Source organism: Thunnus maccoyii, chromosome 2 (assembly GCF_910596095.1).
Source record: "Thunnus maccoyii chromosome 2, fThuMac1.1, whole genome shotgun sequence".
Lineage (NCBI taxonomy): Eukaryota > Metazoa > Chordata > Actinopteri > Scombriformes > Scombridae > Thunnus > Thunnus maccoyii.
The window spans coordinates 37,549,657-37,573,993 of NC_056534.1; the positions used below are offsets into that span (position 1 = coordinate 37,549,657).

At 40.9% G+C, this 24,337-nt stretch overlaps 2 protein-coding genes across 4 annotated transcripts in view; both read right to left on the minus strand.

The window, feature by feature from the left end:
- Nucleotides 1-793: 793 nt before the first annotated feature.
- On the minus strand, nt 794-10,762 carry atg4da (autophagy related 4D, cysteine peptidase a). The gene is made up of 11 exons (XM_042396140.1): nt 10,386-10,762; nt 7,085-7,364; nt 6,777-6,860; nt 6,344-6,517; nt 5,534-5,885; nt 5,381-5,445; nt 5,060-5,211; nt 4,829-4,907; nt 3,404-3,480; nt 3,042-3,161; nt 794-2,149 (listed from the first exon to the last, which is right to left on the minus strand). Exons 2-11 carry the CDS (start codon nt 7,311-7,313, stop codon nt 1,970-1,972), a joined length of 1,512 nt encoding a protein of 503 aa, XP_042252074.1. The 5' UTR covers nt 7,314-7,364; nt 10,386-10,762; the 3' UTR covers nt 794-1,969.
- Nucleotides 10,763-13,506: 2,744 nt separating this feature from the next.
- mast1a (microtubule associated serine/threonine kinase 1a) overlaps nt 13,507-24,337 on the minus strand; it is a 75,686-nt gene continuing 64,855 nt past the window's right edge. For all 3 annotated transcript variants that reach the window (XM_042431842.1, XM_042431833.1, XM_042431845.1), the window contains 8 exons: nt 23,436-23,599; nt 21,546-21,790; nt 21,081-21,338; nt 20,758-20,990; nt 19,911-20,033; nt 19,539-19,675; nt 18,440-18,627; nt 13,507-17,386 (listed from right to left, as the gene is read on the minus strand). In XM_042431842.1, coding sequence (XP_042287776.1) covers nt 15,651-17,386; nt 18,440-18,627; nt 19,539-19,675; nt 19,911-20,033; nt 20,758-20,990; nt 21,081-21,338; nt 21,546-21,790; nt 23,436-23,599 — 3,084 coding nt within the window. In that variant the 3' untranslated portion in view covers nt 13,507-15,650. The remainder of the gene's footprint in view (nt 17,387-18,439; nt 18,628-19,538; nt 19,676-19,910; nt 20,034-20,757; nt 20,991-21,080; nt 21,339-21,545; nt 21,791-23,435; nt 23,600-24,337) is intronic.

Below are 24,337 nucleotides of genomic sequence, written 5' to 3' on the forward strand. Positions count from 1 at the left end.
CTTCTCTTGTTAATTCCCGTTACAATTATTCTCTCATTATCATTACAGCTGGCTCTTGTCCAATATCTACAACTATTCAATCATTAAGATAGTTATGAGCTCAATAATTAGGCTACATAATTAATGTTGTACATTAATGACAATAAAGTATAAAACACAAAGGAAAAAAGAAAAAAAAATCAAATCATCCATAAAATATGACTCACTTTGAATAAGTGATAACCACAATCAAGCCACAATATTTTAAAGATAATGTATATCATATTACTATAAGATAAAATGTTTATTTCTAAGGCTTGTGTTTACAATTTCTCAGAACTTAAAGAAACCTGAACACACCATGAAACCACAGAGTTCAGTTTCTTTGCAGAAAACCTTCACAGAGAATAAAGATCAGTAAATATGCTCACTAGAAAGTGCACTTCTGTGTGTACTGATACATGCATAAAATATGGTGTGGAGATCATATCTATCTAAGCATATTAATAAATTATAAACAATTACAAACTATCAAGCACATCACTGCATTGCAACAGTCCGCTATACACTACTTAGTGAACTATGGACTTTTCATTTGTCCAATCACCTTATTGTATAACATGAGAATAAAGTACTGAAGCCTTTTGGAGGTTTATGAGCTCCAAATATTTTTTTTAAATCAAACCATTTTCAGTTAATTTTGAAAAACATCCATTTCTAATCAGACTAGGAGGAGAGGGCTATTCTGTCCTAACGTGGAAATACTCAGAATATCATTACATTTATTCAAACAATACATGAGATAGACGTGAAATGTGATTCCAGTGTTTGAAGTTTAATCAGGACAACAAACCAAATAACATCAGTAGTGCAACTTGCAGTAGTAGCGTTCACGTAAAAAAAGACACAAACAAAACACAAAGACATCGCAACAGAAGCCAAAACTCCATCCAGCTCAGGCCTGTTTCATGAAGTTAACTGTAAAACTTTGCTGCATAAAACCGAGAACATGGACTGAAATTAAGAACACCGTCCTTGGTTTTACTCTATAAATTTATTCAGATAACTCAACTATTCTGCTCTGTGAGTCTCAGGTTAGCAGGCGGAGATCCACATCGATCTCCAGCTGAAGCAAGAACTTCTCTTCACCGCCGGCCGGCCATCTGAAGTCACTCACTGAGCACCAGGAACATTGTAACAGCAGATTTCTGGGAGTGTTGCATATTTTTTATGGTGAATAATGGAGAGCAAAAGCATGTGAGAGATCAAGGATCTGGTCATGTGCGTGACTGCAACACCAGAGTGAACTTAGAGCTGTTCAAGATGCTCTTAGAAGAATTTGAAAACCTCGATGGGATGCAGTGTGACAGACTCCTAAACACACCTGTACACTTATTAAATACACCTGTACACGTATTAAAGTCAAAACAAGTGAACTACACAAACCCCACGCTCACTCACACGCAAACACACATTCATAAACCTGATAAATAAATCCAGAGAAAGAAAAATATAAAGATGTACAGCAGATGGTGTATATTACAAGTCTTCTCCATCACAGAGAACAACATCAGGCTCGTCCCTGACAAGTGAGCTCGTTAAATAGAATCAAGACCACAAATCGGCTTCAGTGTGTCCAGTTCAAACCAGGAGGAAACACAGTAGTTGGGTAGAACGTAAAGCAGTTGATGTCTGACTTTGGGGTCTTATAAATGTCTGAAAAAGTGAACCAAGAATACTTCGAGTACTTTAAATGTTTCTGAACATGATCCAGCCAGGACCCATCAACGCCTGCTAGCTTATAATACCCACGTTGGTCCACACAGAGGTGATGATAGAAGACACACAGTTTTTATTTCAGTTGACCAGGAAAGCACAAAAGCATCACGCCCACCATCAGCAGAGTCAAGTTCTTCCCTTTGAAAAGGAAATTAAGTGTCCTCTTCTGCCCCCTACAGGTGAGAGCTGAGACAACGTCCTCCTCAGTGGCTTACAGGAAGACAAACTCATCACTGTTTCTTCTGTTGTTACTCCTGCTCAGTCTGCCCGGGGGCAGGATGTGGGCTACAGGTCCACTGTGATTACTGCTGTGACCCTCTAGACCATAGTCCTGACTCTGGCCCTCTACGAAAGTAAAGATGGGGTACTTCTCCTTAGATGATGACAGAGCCTGGAAGGAAAACAAAGACAGAATATAACAAGTAAAAAATGACATGTCAAGAGAGTCTGAACGCATCCACTGGAGTCCACCTCTACTCGAGCTTCACTGAGCAGAATGACGTTTGTTTCCACTTTTATCTGCTGAAGGAGGAAAGTTTCTCTCTGCTCACTTTAAATCTCGGTTTCGGGTGTGAACTTTCGAGCACTTAAACAAGTGTGATGTGGAAACTTGAAGCCTCTAGTGCACAAACACTGAGAGTGGAGACATCTTGTGTCAACAAGTTAAAATTTTGACATGAAAAATATTTGCATATTCCTAGATTTTGGGTTTTTCAATGAAGAAGAAATAGAGGTTATTTTGAGGATTTTTAACAGGGTAATATATAAAACATATCAGATACAAGTTATTATTCAAAATAGATGTTTTTATGTCTTAACCTTTAAACCATGTTTTCTATATTGTTTATGAGAAAGTTCAAATTAAACGAGGCTTGTAACAAACTAAATCAATTAACCCATTGATTATTTTCACTTTTTTTGGTGTTTGTTTATTCTATAGAATATATGTAAAATTGTGAACAATGACATCACAATTTCCCACAGCACAAATTGACATCTGTTATTTGCTGTTTTTTTGGTAAATTAATAGTAAAAAGTCAAAATATATTCAATCTATGATGATGTAAAACAGAAGAGAAGCTGGAAGCAGTGTGTGTTTGACACTTTGCTTTGAAAAATGACTTAAAGATGATTAAATTCAAATGTCAGCACTAAATTTAACACATGACTATAAACAAGTCATTCTTAATAGAGAAGGAGGTCGGAGCTGAATATTGCTGTTCTTCTGATATTAAAAGGTCAAACTGAGAGTCAGACAGTAAAAGCAGGATGTTAAAACTCACCACACTAACAGCCGAACACAGAGACTCAAAGTCCTTCTTGTTGTTGGCGTAGAAGCCGATGGTGCAGCTGGGATCCATACGGTTGAAGGGCATCTTTTTGGGAGAGCTACAGTGGAAGGACTAGAGGATGATAAAAGATGACAAAAATTCAAACAATGCAAAAAAAATGTCAAAGAAGCAAAGTTACCAAGTTAATAACTGGACATGTTATCTATAACTGTACAGTTAAAACACTACTGAGTGTGAAAGTCACATTGTATGAGTCCAGTATAATCTGAGAAGAAGAGATAAAAGGTTAGACGGACTAAAATCATAGTGAGTGACACAAAAATACAAAGAAGTGTGAAGACAGTGCAACTAACCTCTAGTGAGAAGTTGACTTGTGTGACGTCCACCACAGGTTGGCAGAAGTGAGGGTCCAGATACAGCAGCTGCTCGTCTGACGGACAGACAGGAGACGAATGAAATCACCACAACATTCAGAGGTAGTAACAGATGAATGACTTAGACGTGTATTTGCTGTTTCACTCTTCTTAGATGTTGTTGCCACTGACCAAAGAAACTGTCATGGTCGAGTCGTTGATCACTGTCTCCAAAAGAAAACTACTACTGTACTAAAATGAATCCAAACAGGCTCAACTTCAAAAAGTTCACGAGTTTTGTCCATAACAAGAGTTTGTTTTCTATTCTCACTTCTTCTAATTGGTGTCTTGTTGATGGGATTCAGGGATTATAAAGAAGTAGATTTCAGGAAGTGTTTGCTTGCTTGACGGGGTCTAAACCCACCACAAGCAGCGGTCACATGGTCCAGGTTTGTCCCTTCACAACTCTATCACAGATACCACGAGTGTTCACGTGATTGCTGTACGGATAAGGCTTAGTGATAAAGACCATGAGGTTTAATGCTCCACCATGTGCAAACTTGTAAACAATGGACATGAAGAGGGTTAAAGTTCATGGCTCTATTGTTGGTCTGCTGAGGTTCTGTACTGAGGAAACTGTGTTATGAAAATACAGGATGAGGTTTGAGTTGTTTTTGTGTACACTTGAATATGTACAATACATATTACAGTCACTTGGCAGGCTTTGTTTCCAGTTTTGTTCATGATTACACACATTTCACATGTCATCACCACCATACAACCAACATCAGCAATTCAAAGAGTGTTGACTTGGAGAAGTGGTGGATAAATATATGATGGAGAGCTGTGTGTTTCCGTGGGAAACTCTTTGACTGAACACAGTTTGGGGAACATGCAGAGAAACAGTGAAGTTTTGTTCAAATATGACAATAATCTGAAAGACAGTTTCAGTTACATATTTTTATCTGTTAAAAGTTTAAACCACCTGTTTACACAAGAAGGAAAACTCTCCAGAATGAGCCGACTGATCCTGATCGAGATGTTGATAAGATTTTTTGATTCTGATTGAGCCATTTATTATGACTCCATAGAAACACAACTACAGTCGTTTGTGGTGGTTGCAGTTGGGTTGTTCCACGTCTCCTTTGAACCCCGTAGGCATCAGACTCCTGATTAACACACTGCAAACACAAGTCTTGTTTCTTTGCTGATGTTTAACTAGCCTACGTTTTCAGTCTACCAACCCCCCGACAGACGAGTTGAGCACGAGACAAACTGGAGATACAAGATTAAAAGGGAGGAAGTTGATAATACTACAAAGCACAGTTCCTGGCTACTCTGTAGTCCTGGCTCCTGCATGCTGTATTCTGAGTGAAAATATTGTCCTGTCATTGTTAAAAACAGCAAAAGGAGGCTGGTTCTCACCCTGGAAGCCGATGAAGTACAGCGAATGCTTCGGTTTCCCTCCGATGATTCCAATACAACATTCCAGCTTTAGGATGTTCTGGAAATAAGCAGAACAGTTTTTTTAATAGGAGTCACAAGACAGTAGTGAAGTGTAGGCAATCACTCAGCATGAACGCAGTTAACAAGAGAAGTTTGAAAACCTTATCTTTAGTGAATACATATGGGAGGTGTGAGGCAGGACATACAGACCTTGACACATTCGATGTAAGACGGGTTCAGGGCTTCCCCTCCCAGCCGGACAGGCACCAGTATGATGACGGACTTCCAGGCTTGGCTGGACGGATCGGGGGGATTGTGGCTTAGTGACAGATCACACAGACGCACCACATCCTCCTTGTACACTAGAATGATCAGAGACATGATGGGATCAATTATTCACCAAACAAGAACACGCAAGACAACCTCAGATCAGGATCATTCCAGAGGAGTAGATGATGGAGCGAACGTACAAACTGATACTGTGAACTGAACTCTCATAGGAGAAATATTTAAACACAAAGCTAATCTCACCTGTACAGTCCTGAGCCACATATACAGCCAGGTTGTGGAGCACAGACGTTTTAGCCACTGCTTTCCTGAAAAAAAGACATATTCAATACTCCGATCAATATTTAACCGAGTATGTAAATGATTTCAGTAAAGAGAGTCTTCCAATGCCCTTACCGTAGTATATGTGCCACTATAGAGGGGCCGTACCAGTCGCCAGCTTTCTTCCCTGAACTTTTGCCGATTCCCACCAGCTGGTGAACCCCGAAGGGTGCTGGAGGTTGATCCCCGAACCAGGTGAGCAGCTTGTGGTGGATGGGCTCTGCCTGTCTGTCCCTTGCACACTCAGGCCTCTTCTTCTGGCTGCATTTAGGGGCCTGATCACTTGGCAGAGTCTTTTCGGGGGTACTGGGTCCTCGTGGAGAGCCAAAAGAGGGGATGGGGACCCCTCCAGCCCGGGCTGGGGAGCGCGGTCGGAACACCTCAAAGTCCACATCGGTTAGCTGATGAGCATCTGGCCAAGTCCAGTCTATAGAATACACAGAAAGGGTTTGGCTCTTAGTGATTTAAACAATGAAAATGTTACAGACAGACTGAGACAAACACTGTCAGCAGATAAAAGAAACAGAAATCAAACAGTGAGAAATAGAAAATATGTAAATAAAACAAAAGACAATAAGACAGCAGTGTGAACTAATATTGTGAGTGAAACTGAGTGAATAAATCCTTCCAGCAGAGACACAAAAGTGGCCAAAAGAAGACAGGATTTAGATGATGAGAGAGGATGAAGCCAACTCATTCACTCCAATCCTTTCAATTAAAAGCAAGTAGTGGCTTTCTGCAGAGAGGATTTAATATGTGTCACACTACTGAGGATCTGTTGATCAGCATTCAGATAGTTCTCCTACTGTGTGTGTGAATTTGACTTGCAGTATATTTTTCTGGAAGAGGAAAAACAAAATGTGAGTAACAGACAAGGACACAAACCTCTGGGCATCAAATGGACCAGGAGGCCTTGTGCCAGCAGCATCTGTCCGCTGCGCAGCATGCAGCCCCAGCCGCAGTCTGTCGTCCAGGTGGAGCCCTCCAGCTGAGGAAACTCCCTCCTGTAGGTCAGCCAAATCCTGGACACAAAAGCCAGACGGAATCGCTCCACCTCGTCTGAGAGAGAGAGAGAGGGTGAAGGGATGGAGGGAGAGAGAGAAAAAAGAAAGAGAGAAGCTGAAGGAAAACTGTTTGTGATGGGGAAAGCATTTGTTTTTTCTCCAACTGCTGACAAAAACCCAGAAACCTTTCAAAAGAATTGGTTCACACCAAAATACACATTACTGCAACACCTTGCAGGAAATACACGTCTGAGTAAATCCCCTTCTCATCAGAAGTGTTAAAGATATTTGAGATATGTCTATTCTGAGCGTACCTTCACTGTTGAGCAGATAAGAGTGTCCCAGGATGGTGACTGGTGATATCTTGTTGAAGGAGGTTTTAGATTTAACAGTCCAACCTACAGACAGAGAGAAAGGAGCAAGAAAAAGCAAGTTGGAGAGAAGAATTCCCAAAGTAGCCGGGCTGTTTTAGGCTACACGCAAAAACACGCTGATCATATTTTATAAAATATAGACAAAAATATTCAATCATCCACATGGACACACATGTAGATAAATGATAAAATCACATGTTCATGTTCGCAAAGTAGCATCCACACATTCTCTCTCAAAGACAACGAACCATATTTGACGTTGTTCCACGCTGACATCAGTTTGGCTTTCAGTTTGTCCATCTCATCCGGTTCTCCGGTTGCTTCTTTGCTGGGATCTGGAGTCGTCGCCGTCCTGAGACTGAAGCTGCCCTGCTGCTCCGGGGGCTGCTGCTGCTGCTGCTGCCTCCGGCCCTCCACCAGTTCGTCCTGCATCACTCCCCCCACGTACTGCGCTGCGCTGGGGGAAACCGAGTTCATGGCTCTGAGCTCTCAGAGCTGGACGCTGGTGCTCCTCATTGCAACACACAACTGAAGGGTAAAGGAGTGAAGAGATTAGCTTCACTATTGACTGTTCAGATGGCTTTTGTTTGGCGCTACTTTGTAAATGCTATCCGTGCTAAAACATAAGGCTAGCATTGTTCTATGTTGTTGCTTATTAAAGTATTGCCTGATAAAGCTGATTCCTCTTTGTTATTTTTTCATTTTTGTCTTCTGTGTAAAAGGTCTTTGAGCTCCTTGAAAAGTGCTCTATAAAGAAAATGTATTATTATTATTATAGATCTCCATTGTTGTCCAAAAACCACATTAATATGGGCACCGTAGTGTAATATGAGTCAATCCCACATTAACCTTCCTGCTGATGGAAATACTACAAACACCAAATGTGGATTAATCCTCTACAGATGCACTATTTCCTCCTGTGTGAGTAACATTATTGAAAAGCTGAACTATATATTTGTGTTGGGACCAGTATGAACCACTGGGCCTGGAGCCAAACGCCACAGACAGTGAAGTCACTAAGTATTGACAGATGGACCAACACAATGTTGGTTTTGGTCTTTTCACAATAAGAACGATATTGAATATTTACAGTCATCTCCTTTAAATTCAAAAGGTTGGAGTGCCAAAGTTGATCTACTACATTCTTGTTTGCACTTTTCCAGTAAGTTGTTACTGAGTAGTATGTTTGTGAGTGACAAAGTTAAATGCTGAGGTTATACATTAACTTTTACAGATACTGATTTCTTGGCTGTATGTTGGAGTTTTTCAGTAGAAACCACTAAAATATTGATGTAAAGCTTCACAAAACCATCAAATCACATCATTGATTATACAGCAGAAACAAACTGTACTAATCATAGGCTGTGAAAACCAAAAGCAAGTGCTCACTTCCTGAAAAAGTATAAATGAATGCAACATACACGTCAATGCAAACTCAAGTCATCTGCCTTCAACTACACAATTGCACAATAGAAGAAACACAGGAAAGCACCAGTGACTTATCCACCCTGACCTGAAACTGATGAGTAGCACTTTCAACGAGGAACATTACTACGATGTGAAGTCACTGATCAGAATATTTTTGTGGAAAAAAAAACCCATCATGTGATCAGCATTTGACGACCGGTATGTCGGGCATGTTCACGGTCTGTGAAAGTCATCTGATTATGGTGGCTGTCATCATCCATCATTGTAGATCAAAGATGTTAAAAGCTTAATGCGATTAGAGTAACCAAGTACATTTACTCAAGTACTGTACTCAGCTACAGTTTTGAGGTACTTGTACTTGACTTGAGTATTTCCATGTGATGCTACTTTCTACATTTCAGAGGGAAATATTGTACTTTCTACTCCACTACATTTATTTGACAGCTTTAGTTACTTTTCAGATGAAGATTTGACACAATGGATAATATAACAAGCTTTTAAAATACAACACATTGTTAAAGATGAAACCAGTGGTTTCCAACCTTTTTGGCTTTTGACGTCTTACAAAAAGCAGTGTGTAGTCGGGGTCACATTTCACATGTCTATGAGTTGTTAACAGCTCCACCAAATAGTGATTTTTCCCTCTAAACTTCTCACATGCTTTCATTTCAATAAATGTTCAAATGATCCAATATTTCAGCAAAAATCAAAGATTAGAGAAAAAGTCCAAAAACTGAAAACAGATTTGCGTATCAGAACTTTGTTTTTTCATCTCACGACCCCTCAGATTTATCTGCTGACCCTTTGGAAGGGCTTGAACCCTAGGTTGGGAACCGCTGGACTAAACTAGCTAACTGTATATAAAGTAGTGTAAACTAGCTCCACCTCCAGCAGCTACAACAGTAACATGCTGCTCTAACACTGATGCTTCACTATTAATAATCTAATGATGATATATGTCATATACACATACGCTGGCATATAAGCACTTTAAGTCAGCATCAGTCAGAGATCCTTTCACCGACTGGTACAGAACGCTGCTGCCTATATTTTAACAGGCACTAAGAAATACAAACATATTCCTCCTGTACTTGTCAACTTACACTGGCTGCCTGTTATGTTCTGTATTGATTTTATAATTCTACTGATCACTTTTAAAGCATTAAATGGCCACATTACATCAAGGACTTTTTGACCCTCTATGTGCCTGGGCCTTCCTTTAGATTGGTGAATGGGGCTCAGCTGGTCATTCCCAGGTCATTCCCAGGTCTGGGCCAGTGACCGAAGGTGATCGGTCCTTCGCTGTCAGAGCCCCCAGCGTCTGGAGTCTCGACAGCAGAGACTGTGGAAAACTATCAAGATCTTTAGAGTCTTTTAAATCTCTTTGTAAAACATTCTTTTATCAGAAAGCTTTTCTGAATGTTTGATATATTGCTGTGTTTTATTATTCCACTCTTGACAGTTTATATTGTATAACTATAACTAATTTTATTCCTCGTGTTTTATGATCTGTTTGTTTTTAAACGCTGTTTGTTAATTCTTTCTTCTTTCCTGTTAAGCACTTTATAACTATGACAATTATTATTATAATATAATACATCAGTCAGAGGGACAAAACGAGTACTTTTACTTTAACACTACAACTACATTTTGCTGCTAACACTTATGATTTTTCATGCGGGACTTTTACTTGTAATAGAGTATTTTTACATTGCTGTACTGGTATTTTTACTGAAGTAAAGGATCTGAATACTTATTCCACTGACTGCTGCTTTCTGCAGAAATGAAATGTATCTGTCACGACATAATTATGTGATTCAGCTTCAGCTGCAGGACCGCAAATAAGCCGTCAGACTGTCTGACCAACAAGCTCACAGTCATTTCAATGTACTTGTCTGGTCCCACGACGATTAAACTCTCTCTCGTTTCACAAATTGATTTTTTTGAAGAGTCGCCAATGCAGTAAGATAAAGAATATATATTTTTTCTAATACAAGTCTAACAGTACGTCTAATAATAAATACTCCAAATCTAATAATAAGTGATCGTCGTGCTCGACCACCTCGTTAAAACACCGCTACCTCGCCTAAAATTAAACCAGCTGACAACTACTGTACGTACCTGCTATAAAAGCCGGTTAAGTTGGTCGACACCTTGTAGCTGGTTGACTCATTTCGGTTATTCCGTCTGTTTTCACCAAAGTCTTCAGTCTTCACAGATAAATAAGTGTACTATTAGCTTGCTAAAGCTTGCTAACTAGACGCTAGCCCCGGCGTTAGCTAGCAAGCATTCAAACCTACCTGACTGGAGGATTATAATGACTTTCCTAAGAAACGAATCTGATAACTTATCCGTATGGTAAGAGTTCCTCCATTCACCAAAAGAGCTAGTTTGTACAAATTGCTGTGAAGAACATCCAGTACATAGTGGGTTTGTTTCCCCGACTGGAGAACGCTTTGACGGCTGAGAACACTCAGTTCCTGTTGTCCTTTCCTGACGCAACGTGATTGGCTGAAGTAATCACGGTGAGAATGCTGATTGGATAATATTCGAATTGTAGACAATAGTGTTGTGCTATTGGCTGATATTAACTCTTAGTTATGTAATCTGTAACCTAGGCTACGCATCACATGATACTAATTACATAAAATAAATAATAATAGTAATACATTTAATTTGTACAGCGCTTTTTATTCATGGTGAAACACAAAATGCTACAGTATTAATAACAGAACACACGACAAAATAAAAATAATAATAATAAGTTGAAATGAAAAACCTTCCTGAACAAAAAGGCTTTTAGGCCTTTTATAAAAGAGTCTAGGGTCTGTGCTGCCCTCAGATGGTTAGGAAGAATAGAAAAGTGTGTTTGTATTCAGCAACAGACTGGTGCTGAATATGTATTCCCTCAGGAAAAAGACCATAAAAACTTCCAGCAGCAGACACAGAAGCTGTTGCCCTACTAAATATCAAACTAGACTCACATCCCTCCTTTAATCCCTGCACTTGTCACTTTCACTATAATTCATTAAACTGGATTTAATATTGTGCATTGCATTCAACCTCTACTGTAACATAATTTAATTATTTATTGCACGTCACATTTAATTTTTGCACTTGTCACCTTCATATATTTCATACACTTCATTTCTTTGTCTGTAACACAGTCCATATTTCCTTTGTACAGTTAATATTTCATTTCTAATTTTACATCCCATTTCAAAACTATTCCTATTCCATTCTGTAAATAAATTTTAAATCTTTCATTTAATTTTAGTGCTACTTTATTACATTGTTATTATTATTATTATTATTATTATTATTATTATTATTATTACCTTAGTCTTGTTCTATTTTTATTCTTCTATGTTGCATTTTTGTGGGAGGAAAAACAACAAGACACATTCTTTGTATGTAATATTTTTTAAACTCAACAGCTCTTTTCACTTAGAATACATTTTTACTGTTTACTATATTTTATTGTTGTTGTTGTTGTCAGATGTGTTTTCTCTTACCTTCTATTTTTTTGAGTGTAATGCACCACAACACAAATTCCTTGTATGTGCAAACCTACTCGGCAATAAACCTGTTTCTGATTCTCATTAGTGTTTGTTGTGCAAATTTTTTAAAAAAAAAAAGATTTTTTTACACACAAGCAACAAAACTTCACTGTCAAAAATGTGTCCATCTTGTACTTTACATGTTATTGTCTGAATAAATCTTGCTAAACTGAATTTTGATAGCCTTGTTAGCATCTGAGCACTCTTCAGTCCCCAAGGAATCAGATTCATGTTCCTTTTTACAGCAGCATTTTGACTTGTTATAGCAGAGAAAGCAAAGGTGACATTAATTATGGCAACGATGGAACAATTACTGCAATGCAGCAATTCATCATGTTATTGGTCACAAAATATCTGCTGTGAAAAAGGTCTTTTAAACTTTTCTAACTGGAATGCAGCCACAATCAATGATACGACATATCTATTCTTTGTGACAGTTGTGTATGATTATGTGTGTATGTGCATGTATACTGTAGACAGCAAAGTACTTACTGTGATAATATATCAGGACTGCTGCGAGGTCTTGATTAGAGTACAAAGAGAGACAGAAATGGCAAATTTTGGAACAAATCTCAGAATTTTATTCCACTTACTGCACTTCAGGTGTCTGCATTTGGAATCACATCTATCACAACAAAAATGCCCCATGGTACAAATAAATACATTTTCAGTGAACAGAGAAACGTGGAATGTTTTTATAACTGGACTTTTGTGTTTATCTGTAGAATTCATATTTGTATATAGTAATATTTACTTCTTCAAAGTAACTTACAAACAATACCACCAAATGAAGATTTTTTTGTCAAATAAAGTGCATTTATACTACTCTCTCTTGTCAATCACAAAAACAAAACAAAAAAAAAGAAACTCTCAAACATGTAACACTTGTATAGACACGATTGATTGGGAAAAGGCCTGAAAGTGGGCATAATAGCTGTAGAAGATTACATTACAGTTAGTTTTCTTAACCAGGTGATTAGAGCCGACCCGATGACTCGTTTTTTACATCAAGATATAAAAGAACTCCTTCCTATCAGTAGAATATATAAGACAGTATATTTAAAAATGTTAATCTCTATTCCAGAGGATAACAGTCACGTGGAGAACACAACGACAGAAAAGGAATAAATTCATGTTTCAAGTGTTCATTTGATACTGCAAATATTTTGTCATTAGAAACATAAATGCATATTTAGTAACCCTATGGCTAATAACATCCATTCTGCAGTATATCTGTGGTCTTGGCTTCATTACAGAATATCACTCCAACAGATTATTAATGAACACATGGGATCATGTTCAAAGTGGACATTTTAAACCACTGGAGGGCAGTAGAGTACCATGCCGAATAAAAAAAAAAAAACAACCCATTGATGAATGTTCTGCTTGAGACGTTCATGTTCCTCATGCCGTTTTCTACTAGAGGTTGTAAAATCATGAAATACATCGTGACACATTGATTGTGTTAGAATGGATTACTAACTGGATCCTTCTCAAACATTTTAATCCATTAAAATCAACTTATGTTGCATTAAAGATGTATTAAGATGCATATTTTTATATATTATTGACGGTAAAGCTGCAACGATTAATCGATCGACAGAAAATTCATCTGCTGCTGTTTTGATAACTGAATAATCGTTTCAGTCATTTTTCAAGCAAAAATTCCCAAAATTTTCTGCTTCCAGCTTCTCATATATGACGATGTTGCTGTTTTTCTTCGTCATATATGACAGTGAACTGAATATCTTCAGGTTCTGGACATCAACATGGCCTCTAAGAAATTATGAATGCAATTTTTTCACTATTTTTTTTTTAACATTTCATAGACTAAACAGTTAATCAATAATGAAGTAATCATTAGCTGCAGTGCTAATTGACGGGTTATGTGAAAAGGTTGTATACTGTAAAGATTTATTCTCGCACTTTGATCTGCAGCCAGCTGACGTAAAACAACGTGCAACGGCTCCCAGCACAACTGTACACTAACTACTCAGCTCAGAAAGAGCAAATGTTGGTGACTGAACTTGAACAAGTTGAAACTGTCCTGCAGACTGAACCACATGTTAGTCATTGAAAGTGACATTTAACGATGCATCAAAGCTGGATTAAACTGTTTAACCCGTGCTTTCTACCGTAAATGAACTAGTAGTGGTACAGTGAGAGCACAGCTGTACATGATGTGCAGAAGATTATGTACACTGGATAGTTACTAAGAATGAAGTATATGGAGATGTAGAAGATTAGTGGGAGAAGGAAACAACTCGATTCTGTTCCCTGAAAAATTTCACCTTTTCAGCACAATTCAAACACCTTCATCAGTATGTTACACAGCATTTTATATTTGAATCTTGCCTACCTAACAACACAACTCATTCTGATTATAGATGACCTTGTTTTCACAATAACAAGTTCATTGTGATATACCATGCCCATATCCACTAACCATATACCTTTGTTTGCTATTGAGCCCTTGTACGAATACATTTCTTTATGCTACATCCATGACTGCCTGCTTTCCCCGTTTTGGCTCAAGTCAACATGTGCTTTTATTTGTTCTGCCTTTACCTACTACTGTATATCCACAGAAGCAATCCTAATTGTGTCAGTGAGATTTGTTAATGAAGTAGGAGAGAGTAAATGTTACCGACTGCTGTTTATTTCCAGTTTGGTTGATGTCATGACCCTTGCTGAGTCGACCATGTTGAGTGTAATTATCCCTTGAAAAGACACATACATACTTCTTAACTCACTCACTCTCACGACACACACTCCCCAATTCACGGAAACCACAGGGGTATGGATTTAAATGCATGAATATCAGCTGCTGACACTGCTGCCTCTTGTGGCAATGTGTGAGTAGGTGTGTGTATTTGTGCGTGTGTGTGTGTGTGTGTGTGTGTAAGCAGCAGTCAGAAGCAGAGGGGGGAAAAGGGCTGTGGTAGCCCTCCTGCGAAGGGGAGATAAGCGCTGAGCCTGAGCTCTGTCAACCCTGCTTTCGTCTGCAGCAGGACGCAGCCTTCAAGAACCACCAGAAATAGACCCATGGTGGCTTCACACACACACACACACACACACACACACACACACACACACACACACACACACACACCCATCCCCTCTGACAGCGGGGGGGCTGGACAGTGCTTGATATGACATCCGCTGACAGAGTGCCTGGTCTGGCTTTGTCGGACCGAGCACATCATCTGAGAGAAAGTAAACTGCTGGATGGAGAATAAATGAGCTTAATCATCTTAATGCTTGCTTACTCACTGTAGCCAAACTGATCCTGTGTGTCATTTGTGTTGTTTGATGCAAACATTAACGGTTCAACTGTGCCTCAGTTTATCTCCTGTTATCATTGTCTTGTCTGAGTAAAAGAAGAAAGGGCTGGTTGAAAGACAAAATAGAGCGACTGGATTTGGTATTCACAGTATTCAGCATGTTTTGATCGGTAAAGCACTTTTTGACCTTCTTGTACTATTATACATGTACAGTACATACCATATGACATGCATCCACAGAGACCCACACACATATACATCTGATAAAGTGTTCCACATTACATTAAGAGCCTTCTTATTAAATAATTCATAATAGAAAATCAACAGTTAATGCACCTTTACAGTAGATTTTTTTTTTACTCCTGGTTTTAAGTTAGAATCAGTCAATGATTGGAATCAATAAATAACATTTTATATACTCTGAAACTGGAATGTACATTGTTTTTAAGTGCTTGACTTCTGTTGCATTGTTCGTCCAAAAGAAAAAAAAAAAAACAGGCATATTTTTTTGAAGCTAAATCCCTTTCAGGGGCTGCATGGGGTCACATTTTCGGTGGGCTGCTACCTGTTGCAGCTTTGTCGAACGGTGAACTTGCCGGACTTTGGGTCACCACTGCAGCCCCGGCAACCACTCGACCTCCAGCGGGAGTGTCAGACCTTCCCGCTGTGCCTCCCTGCTTCTCCTCTGCTGCCTTAGTCTGCTGATCTTTGCTCTTGGCGCCCTCCAGCGAGCCAAGCTTGATTGGCCCGAGGACGCTTTTGGCAACGGTGGTCAGCTGGCTGACGAAGCTCGTCTTGTCTCCCGGGGAGACGGGGCGCGACTTACAGAGGGAGGGTCCGCAGAGGGAGGGGGTGACAGCGGTAGGGGAGGGAGAGGGAGAAGGCGAATGCTCCTCCACCACCTCCAGGCGACATTTGTCCTCCCAGTCGAGGGTTCCCCGGTAGCAGTTGACAGGCCCGAGTCCCTGCCTTACCTTGCCCAGAGAGAGTGGCTGCCCATGCGGGGGGACGACGGGAGCGAGAACCCGAGCTGGGAGTTTGGGGCTTCTGGAGCCGAAGTCTGGAGTCCTCGATTCGCTGCTCTCAGCTCCAGCCTTTCTCAAGCTGTCCCCCATACCTGATGGTTTAAAGGTTTTGCTCATGCTCAGAGGACTTCCTGTCATGGTTGCGGTCATGCCGATGCATTTATCTGAAGTAGGAGCAGAGGTCTCGGTGAAGACAGCACAGGATAAACCAGACCTACTGGGACCACTCTTGCTGTCTCCGTCCTGCTTTGGTTCCGTTCTGCCTGCTAGCAGCTGCTCCTGGGGACTTTTACTACTTGATAACACACTTTTGGCAGCCTTGGAGTCTAGCTGTTTTGTAGTTAAGTCTGCTTGACCCTGGAGGATCTTCTCAGGCTCCTTCTGACCACAGAGACTTCCTGTTGTTTTGGTAGGGGTGCTAGGAGTTGTAGCTTTAGCGGTTTCTGCAGCTACTCTGGAGCTGTGGCCACCCTGTGAGCTAAAGGGAAGCTCACCTGTATGAGGTTTTCTTGTTAAGGATGACTGGGATACTGTTGCTCCAACTCGACTCAGTCTCTCCAGGACTGTCCCGGTCTCAGTCTCTCTCTCTTTCTCCCTCTCACGTCCTCTCTCCCTCTCTTCCCTCTCCCTCCCGGCTAGCAGTGTTTCCCTGCTAAGCGGCGACTCCTGTCTCCCCAGTCTCCTCACAGGCTTCAGCACTCCGGTCTCCGGGGTTATGGAGGATGGCAGGGGTGCGGGATTAGGAGGCAGATTTTCCCCTTCTGTCTCCAGCAGGCTCTGGAGGCCAAGCTCACAGAGGAAGGCATCCTTACGGTACTCGGAGTGCTGCACCTCCAGGCTGTGCTTCCTCAGCGGACCCCCCAGCCCTCCCGTTGAACTGGACTGGGTCAAAGGCGAGCCCAGCTTCTCTGCTGACTGAACCCGCTTCAGAAGAGGCGAGCGAGGGGGCTCGGCACTCTTGGGTCTGGGACGGACCACCGGCGGCGAGGAGTGGAGCTTGGCAGGGAAGGACTGGGTGGTGTTGGAGCTTCCTACTGTGTGGCCTGGCAAGGGGGGAGGCGAAGACTGGGTGGGGGAAGGTGTGTGGGCGAGCGGGGATAAGGGGATGTTGCCGGCAGACTTGCAACGCGCAGAGCGATACTGGCGGTGGAGTTTAGGGGAGAGGCCGTGCAGGGAGCTGGGCCTCATGTGCTGGGAGGGAGCAGGCGAGTTTGGAGTGCTGGAGGCTGGAGAGCTGCTCTGGGATGAAGCGCCTAAAGAGACACAGAGAGAAGACGGAAGTAAGAGAACAACTCAGATATATGAAATGTAAAAGAAAAAGGTTTTTTATTAAAATTAAATATTTCCATCAATTTAACTTCACACTGTAACATAGTCGGAATAATGATGAACAAAGATAAGGCCTTTTTTGTTCCATGCATTCTAATCTCTTGTCAAAACCTGGCGCCTATGTTTCCCACAATGCAACTCGACTTGATTCGCTTGACTGCACAGATTCCAGTGTGTTATGCTAGTAGCAGCTAACGTAGCCTCGAGCTACTACTCTGAACTTCTGCCCCAACAATCATCATCATCACTTGTGGAGGTTTGGTGCAGCTCACTCTGGAGCCACAGAAGGATTCATACAACCAACACCTGGAAACACACTCTGATGTGTAAAACTGGTGGAGCTTCCTTTGAACTTTTCTAATATGTAAAGAACATAATGTGACACGAGACATTTCTTACTGTAAAACACTGAAGAACAAGTATCAGATAAAACCTGCGCAAATAAATGTAGTAAAAAAAAAAGTACAAATAAAATACAACAGAAATGGAGTAGCACATTTTCACAATAAGAATATGAATATTTATTTCTTGTAAAGATTGTAATCTTATCTTTATTTATATAAGTAAAAAAACCCCACCAAACTTCATAGAAGGTGATAATTATTAGTCCTTGATCAAAGATTCCTTCATCTATTCTGACCAGCTGGCTGCTTTATGCAAACACTCGTCAATACTTTTGTTTAAATCGCTTCAAAAAGGAAAAACAAAAGAACAATCCAACATTAAATAAAGGAAACTATTAGCTTCATGTTTACACTTACAACACATGATCATCCATGAGTCAACATTTTATGTTTAGCTGACGTATAGTAATACTTCTTCATCATTTTATAGTGTGCATCTCTAACTGCTGACCTGGCAAAATTACTTTTTTGATCTGTTCAGTATAAAACTTTGCAGCTTTGAAATCTTTCTCATGTGAACTGATCTTATCTATTTGAATGCTTTTGTGTGCGAGTGTAGTTCCAGTGTCCTACCCAGGTATGAGGGCTCGGGGGTGGAGCGGTAGCCCTGAGTGGGGGAGCGAGCTGAGAGGCTGTGAGTCGGGGAGCCAGGAAGACTCTCACTGGAGGACAGAGAGCGATTCAAAGAGGACAGGCTGCGGCTGGTGTGGAGGAGATTGGACTGCTTTGTGATCTTGCGGAACAATGAGCTTCGTTTCTTACTGCAGGATGGACAGAAGAGGAGAAGAGGACTGAAGTGGGATTGACATATCTGGGCACAATATACATTAATCTATTTAAAAGACTTGACTTTAAAGGGCAATACCAAGGGTTTTATCCACAAATCATATATACTTTAAACTGATGCTGACCATTTTCCAAAGCCATTAATCACCAGTTGTGTCATTGTGAGAATCAACTGAGACACAATAATCCTTCCCAATTAACTTTCTTTAAGTTTTAAATATTGGGACATTTCAGGCTCAACTGTGAGTGTGAAACTGCATTCATGAGCTACGCTGTAAGAAAATCTCATCCAGGAAACAAACAAGGAGACAACATGAATGTTAGTTTTCTAAAAGGCTGCTCTGATCCTTTAAAGTCCGTAGTACAGCGAAAGGAAACCAATGGCTGCATGAAATAAAATGTTATTATTACTATATAATAATTATTACTATATAATTATGCTTTATAGAACTTTTTCACAGCAGACATTTTGACATGTCAGAACAGGAAAAGCACATGTAAATAACATTAACGATGGCTGAATTCCATTTAGTTTTTCCACCATCATGACCAGCTAACTGGAACTGAAAGTTGATGTCACCAGTTCTACCTGTGTATTTCCTGTTATGACAAGTGAAAATATCTGCTGTGAAAAAGGTTTATTATACTTTTATTTATTATTAGAATTATAATATACTCTGTAACTTAATGGGATGAAACATGCAGCATCACCGTCCCTTGAATTGGGTTTCCCACTACATATAAAGGCACAGTTTGTCAAAATCAGATGTATATATTTTTGTATATGATTTATTTATATTAGCATATTGAACTATATGCAAGAAAAAAAGACAAACTCCTTTACTCAGTCTGTTGGTGAACCATGAGACCAGCTACTAGCTCCTACCTGTCCTGGCCGTCCTTCCCCATGGTCCTCTTGTTGCGTCGGGCCATCTTGGACTTATAACTGGCTTTGCGGGCAGGACCAACTTTGATGGAGGTGTTCTCAAAAGGTGTGGTTGTCACTGTCACCTTGTTACCGCTCTGCACAGATTAATAACAGTAAAGAGTTTCTACACTGATGCTTTAAACTCTCTACAGTATCTACCAAACACTGACCTGCTAACATGTTGCCTACTTAATGTTCATAGAGCCATTAAGCAAAAAGTTACATGAGAGCTGCAAACGCTTTATTCAATTACATTAATGGCCTTCGCTGGTGAAGAGACAACTAAGTGGCCGTTCTTTGATGGAAATCTACAGTACAGCTGATTCCTACCTTGAGGATGAGCTCCACCACCTCGGTGTGGACCAGACCGTGCACAGGCTCCCCGTTGACATGAGTGATGAGGTCACCGGCACACAGACCAGATTCCTGTGCAGGGCCGCCTTCCTCCACATGCTGCCAACACACACACACCGAACATTTTGACATTCACAGTCCAGCATTAAATGTTTCCTTTATTTTGGCAATGAATAATACTAACAATGTTCAATAATTACAATAAAACAGCTGTCAAACGAGGCTAAATACACAGTAGAGTATTCACTTATTCAACTGATTCAATTTGTCTTCTAAAATTGAGATCATGACTCTTCAACATTATTAGATATTATAAAATCTCTACATGTGCCGCTTGTCAACCATCTATCCTTCCTTATAATATCCCTCATCCTTCCCTGCTCTCCAATTACAATTACAATACAATTTAGACACTTTTTTTAATTCACTGATCTATTTTTAATATTAGATTTACCAACTCTGACTTTAAAATGTTCACTCCTGAGCCAAAGCACAAGCCAAACATCTGCAAACAGTCAGAACATACTGTAAGTACGATTAAGGCTGCAACTATCAATGATTTTTATTAATGGGTTTATCTACAGATTATTTTCTCAATTCATTGACTCATTGTTTGGTTTATCAAATGTCAGAAAATGACAAGTGTCCATCACAATATCTGAGTCCTGAAACTGTAGCTGCCAAAGTTAAAGAATAACAGCAAATCCTCACAACTGAGGAATGACGTCACATTATAATTATATCATAAAACAGCTGCCTATTACTTTTCTGTTGATTAACTAACTGATTCACTGGCTAATCGTTTGAGCTACAAGTTTCTTACCCAAACAATATGATGCACACTGTAGATGTCACTGTCTCCGATGTAGACCCTGATGGCCCTGAGGGTGAAGCCGTACTTCTTTCCAGAGCGATGGATGGTGATGGGGGAGCGCAGCACGCTGACCGCCGGGCAGAAGTCTCTGCTGGGTGAAGAGTCGCGGGATGACGGGTTGGAGGAGAATGAGTGAGGAGACATGGGGCTGGCCAGCGGAGAGAAGCCGCCATGCTGCTCCACTGGAGGGAGAGGGAGAGAGTCAGCAGATACTGTATTAATGTGCCACAAACTAATATTTTTTAAAGGATTTCGTTCTATTCTCTCCTCACCTGATGGTATGATGACAGACAGGGCTGTGGCGGAGGCTGACTTGATGACCTTGTTGCCGGGTCTGGAGTTTCGTTTCTCTCCATCACCAGACAATTGCTGGTGGCGAGCCCTGCGGAGGACCAGGTCATTGGTGGCCCGGGGCCCCAGAGGATCGTACAGAGGAGTCATCACGTCCCGACCGGCTGCTGCAGGACCCGGAGATAATGTGGTGATGGCCGTGGTGACTCCCGCTGTCTCTCCTTGTCTAGGGGACTTGTCTTTGAGGATGTAGAGCCATGAGAAAATTACAGTTATTTAAGTTTAAAATAGCATTTACAATGTCAGCAAATGTCCTGCTGCCCACTGACTCAGCAGTGGCGGTCTAATAAGGTATACAGTCTGCTTTATTCTTTATCACTTCCTGTGTCTCCTCCTTCCTCACTATCCTCATAACATAACCTCCGAGACGTTTGACCCTCACACACCTGCTCCGTTGATCTCTTTCAAACTGTTCCTCTGCTCCAGAAGACTCGGTGAGGTAACGTGTGTCCCATCCAGCGAGGTTCCACGGACCTTGATGGGGGTCTGGCGGGACAGGAAGTCAGGCTCACCCTCCAGGGGCGAGGCAAAACGATGCGTGTCCATCAGGGCGGAGAAGCGTCGCCGAGCACCAAGAGGAGGGCTTGCATCTCCCTCCATGTAGAGAGACTCTGAACAAGACAGCCGCTTCCTGCCAGAGACACACACAGTAAGAATACATACAGTAATAGAGTCAGATGAGGTGATAAAATGATCTTTTTCTTCAGTTATTTCTTTAATTAAATCTGTAATGAGTTGTAGTCGAAAAAGGAATCATAGCAGGAGAGATGATACAGATAATTCCTTGTTATTGAAAAGGGAAAATCCAATCTGTGAGGTAATACATGATGAGCCATCTTCACATAATCCAATTCTTCAATCCATTATGAATGCAGAATGTATGAATGGATGATTTTATTTATGAATGTGGAGGGATTAATATCCTGACAGATGCTTCCTGATGATTGAGGTGAGATGGAGTTATGGGGTGTAATGGTAATGTACACTCTGTCTCCATCAGCCATGTGTGTTACTGGGATGTGGACCCAGCAGGTTGGAGTCTCTCTGAGCTGCTGCATGACAGCAACAGAACAGATTTATGTTTCATGAATCGAGATCCCAGGATGAGTGTAAATATTTCATTTAGGTGGGCTAAAAACTGAAACCCTGAGGTACTGTCATGTGAGGTCTCCAGCATGAATAACCACCATCAGAGTCACACAGATGCTGTTGTATCTGCTAATTAAGTGTAAAGGAACAACTTCACATGTGAGTGTACACGTAGCACTGAAACAACTTTATTCAATAGTCCTAAATCTACATATAATGATCCCTTTCTGTAACTTAAAAGGGGACGTTTCATGCAGGTCTGACGGCATGATTTGTTATTTATCTTCTACTGGTCCTTTATGCAGCGCCTCAGTTCAGCCTCAGTCTGAAACAGGCAGTTTTAGCTCCTGTCTCTGTTCTGATTGGCTCGCTTCCAGAAGCTGCTCCTCAGTCGACTTCCTGTGCTTTGGGAGGCCACGTAAACAAACAGCTGAAGCACAATTTAATTTCTTCTTTTTCTTGTTCTTAACTCGAAATGGCAACCTCACAAATACACCCGTAGATGCTCAAGTCCAAATCTGATCTGAAATATGCGAGTGGACAACGTGAACAACAACCTCAGCAACAAATGCACCATTGGTCGGCCATTTTTGAGCAGGTGAACAATCTGACGTCATCATGAGGAGGAAGCAGAGTAAAGGAGAGGAACTTTAGAGCAGGCTGAACTCCTCACTTTTGACTTGAAGATGCATTTTTCTGTACGTTCACCTCAGTTTTTGGAACTTTGACCATGTTTAACATAAAGATCAAACATCATAACAGTATAAACAGTAACAGAGAATCACAAAAACACGACGTGTCCCCTTTAACTGGATTTGAGTGAGACAAACATATTGGGTTTCTGTGAGACTTTCCCAGTTTCCAAACTTTGGAGAGGTGGGATCTGTTGCCTGTTTTCGACTGAGTGAGTGTGAACTCAAGTTCTTTTTATACAACAAGTGTCAAATTTGGTGTCAGAAAGCAGACAGAAAGCGGTTATTCAGGCACGCCGGGATACGTGACAACCAGGCTGTTGAAAGAAAAAAAAAAACACCTTCAGGGAACCACCACCTGAGCACTTTCAGCCCATGCTTACGCAAATATCCAGAACACCCCACCTCACTGTCAAATACATAACTAAACCACGGCTGGGCCTCTGAACCGTCTGTTCATTCCTCTCACACATTCAGTACTTCACCACCACTCACATCTCAGGGGATCCGGTCCTCCAGCTCTTGTCCCTCATGCTGAAGCTGCCCAGGCTCTCTCTCTTGGTCACCTTGTCCTCCCGCGGGCCCTTGTGCTCCCGACGGGACACGGAGGAAGTAGCTTTCTGCTCCAGCTGAGAAAGATGTTCCATGCTGCTGTACACCTGCAGGGGGACACCGGCGGATCAAGATCACCTGGTCTGGTAGTAGATGTTAACAGCTATCTATTTATTCATATATTTATTATTATTATATACAGTGTATATTTTGCTCTGTACTACCGGTCAGTTGCATCTGTGTTTAAAATATACGATGAAACTCTTCCTCGAGGAGGAGGAAGAGTTTGTGACCACTGGTCCAATAATCTGACTGAACGTCTTACATCCTGTCAAGTGAAACATTCTGAATCTGTGTGTTTTTACAATTTTGGCTTCAAAATCAAATTAAATATTGGCACAATATATTGGCTACTGGCAGCTTCAATCTAAAAATACCAATATCCAAACTGGCTTTTACGGCCCACGTCGTCCATGACGACTTATCACAAGATTAAATCATATTGATTGGTGGTGGTGTTTAATATTTGGATTTTATCAAACACTGATTGTAAATGCATTTTCTAGGACACCAACTCATGATGTACTACTGGTATTATCTTGAGTCTGACTTGGATGGGGGTCACATGGGTGGGACCAGTTTCTTTAATGACACACTACTTCCTGTTTGATTCCTCTGTGCAAAACAAAAATCCAATTAAGGACCCGAAAAATCACACTTTTCTTAGAAACGTAATGGGAACCAGTGACCATGTTGTGAATCCCTCGGGGGTAGAATTAAGATGTGTGTCTCCTTTCAAGGTGCTTGTTTACGTCTTTATCCTTCATGTCTCTGTTTACAGTCTC

What these genes read in the sequence shown, in the direction of transcription:
- atg4da (XM_042396140.1), bottom strand. Translation starts at nt 7,313, where the DNA reads ATGAACTCGGTTTCCCCCAGCGCAGCGCAGTACGTGGGGGGAGTGATG. An exon ending in GTGGAACAACGTCAAATATG is followed by an intron (nt 6,861 to 7,084) that starts GTTCGTTGTCTT and finishes CTCTGTCTGTAG; the next exon opens with GTTGGACTGTTAAATCTAAA. An exon ending in TGTGTTCGGCTGTTAGTGTG is followed by an intron (nt 2,150 to 3,041) that starts GTGAGTTTTAAC and finishes TTTTCCTTCCAG; the next exon opens with GCTCTGTCATCATCTAAGGA.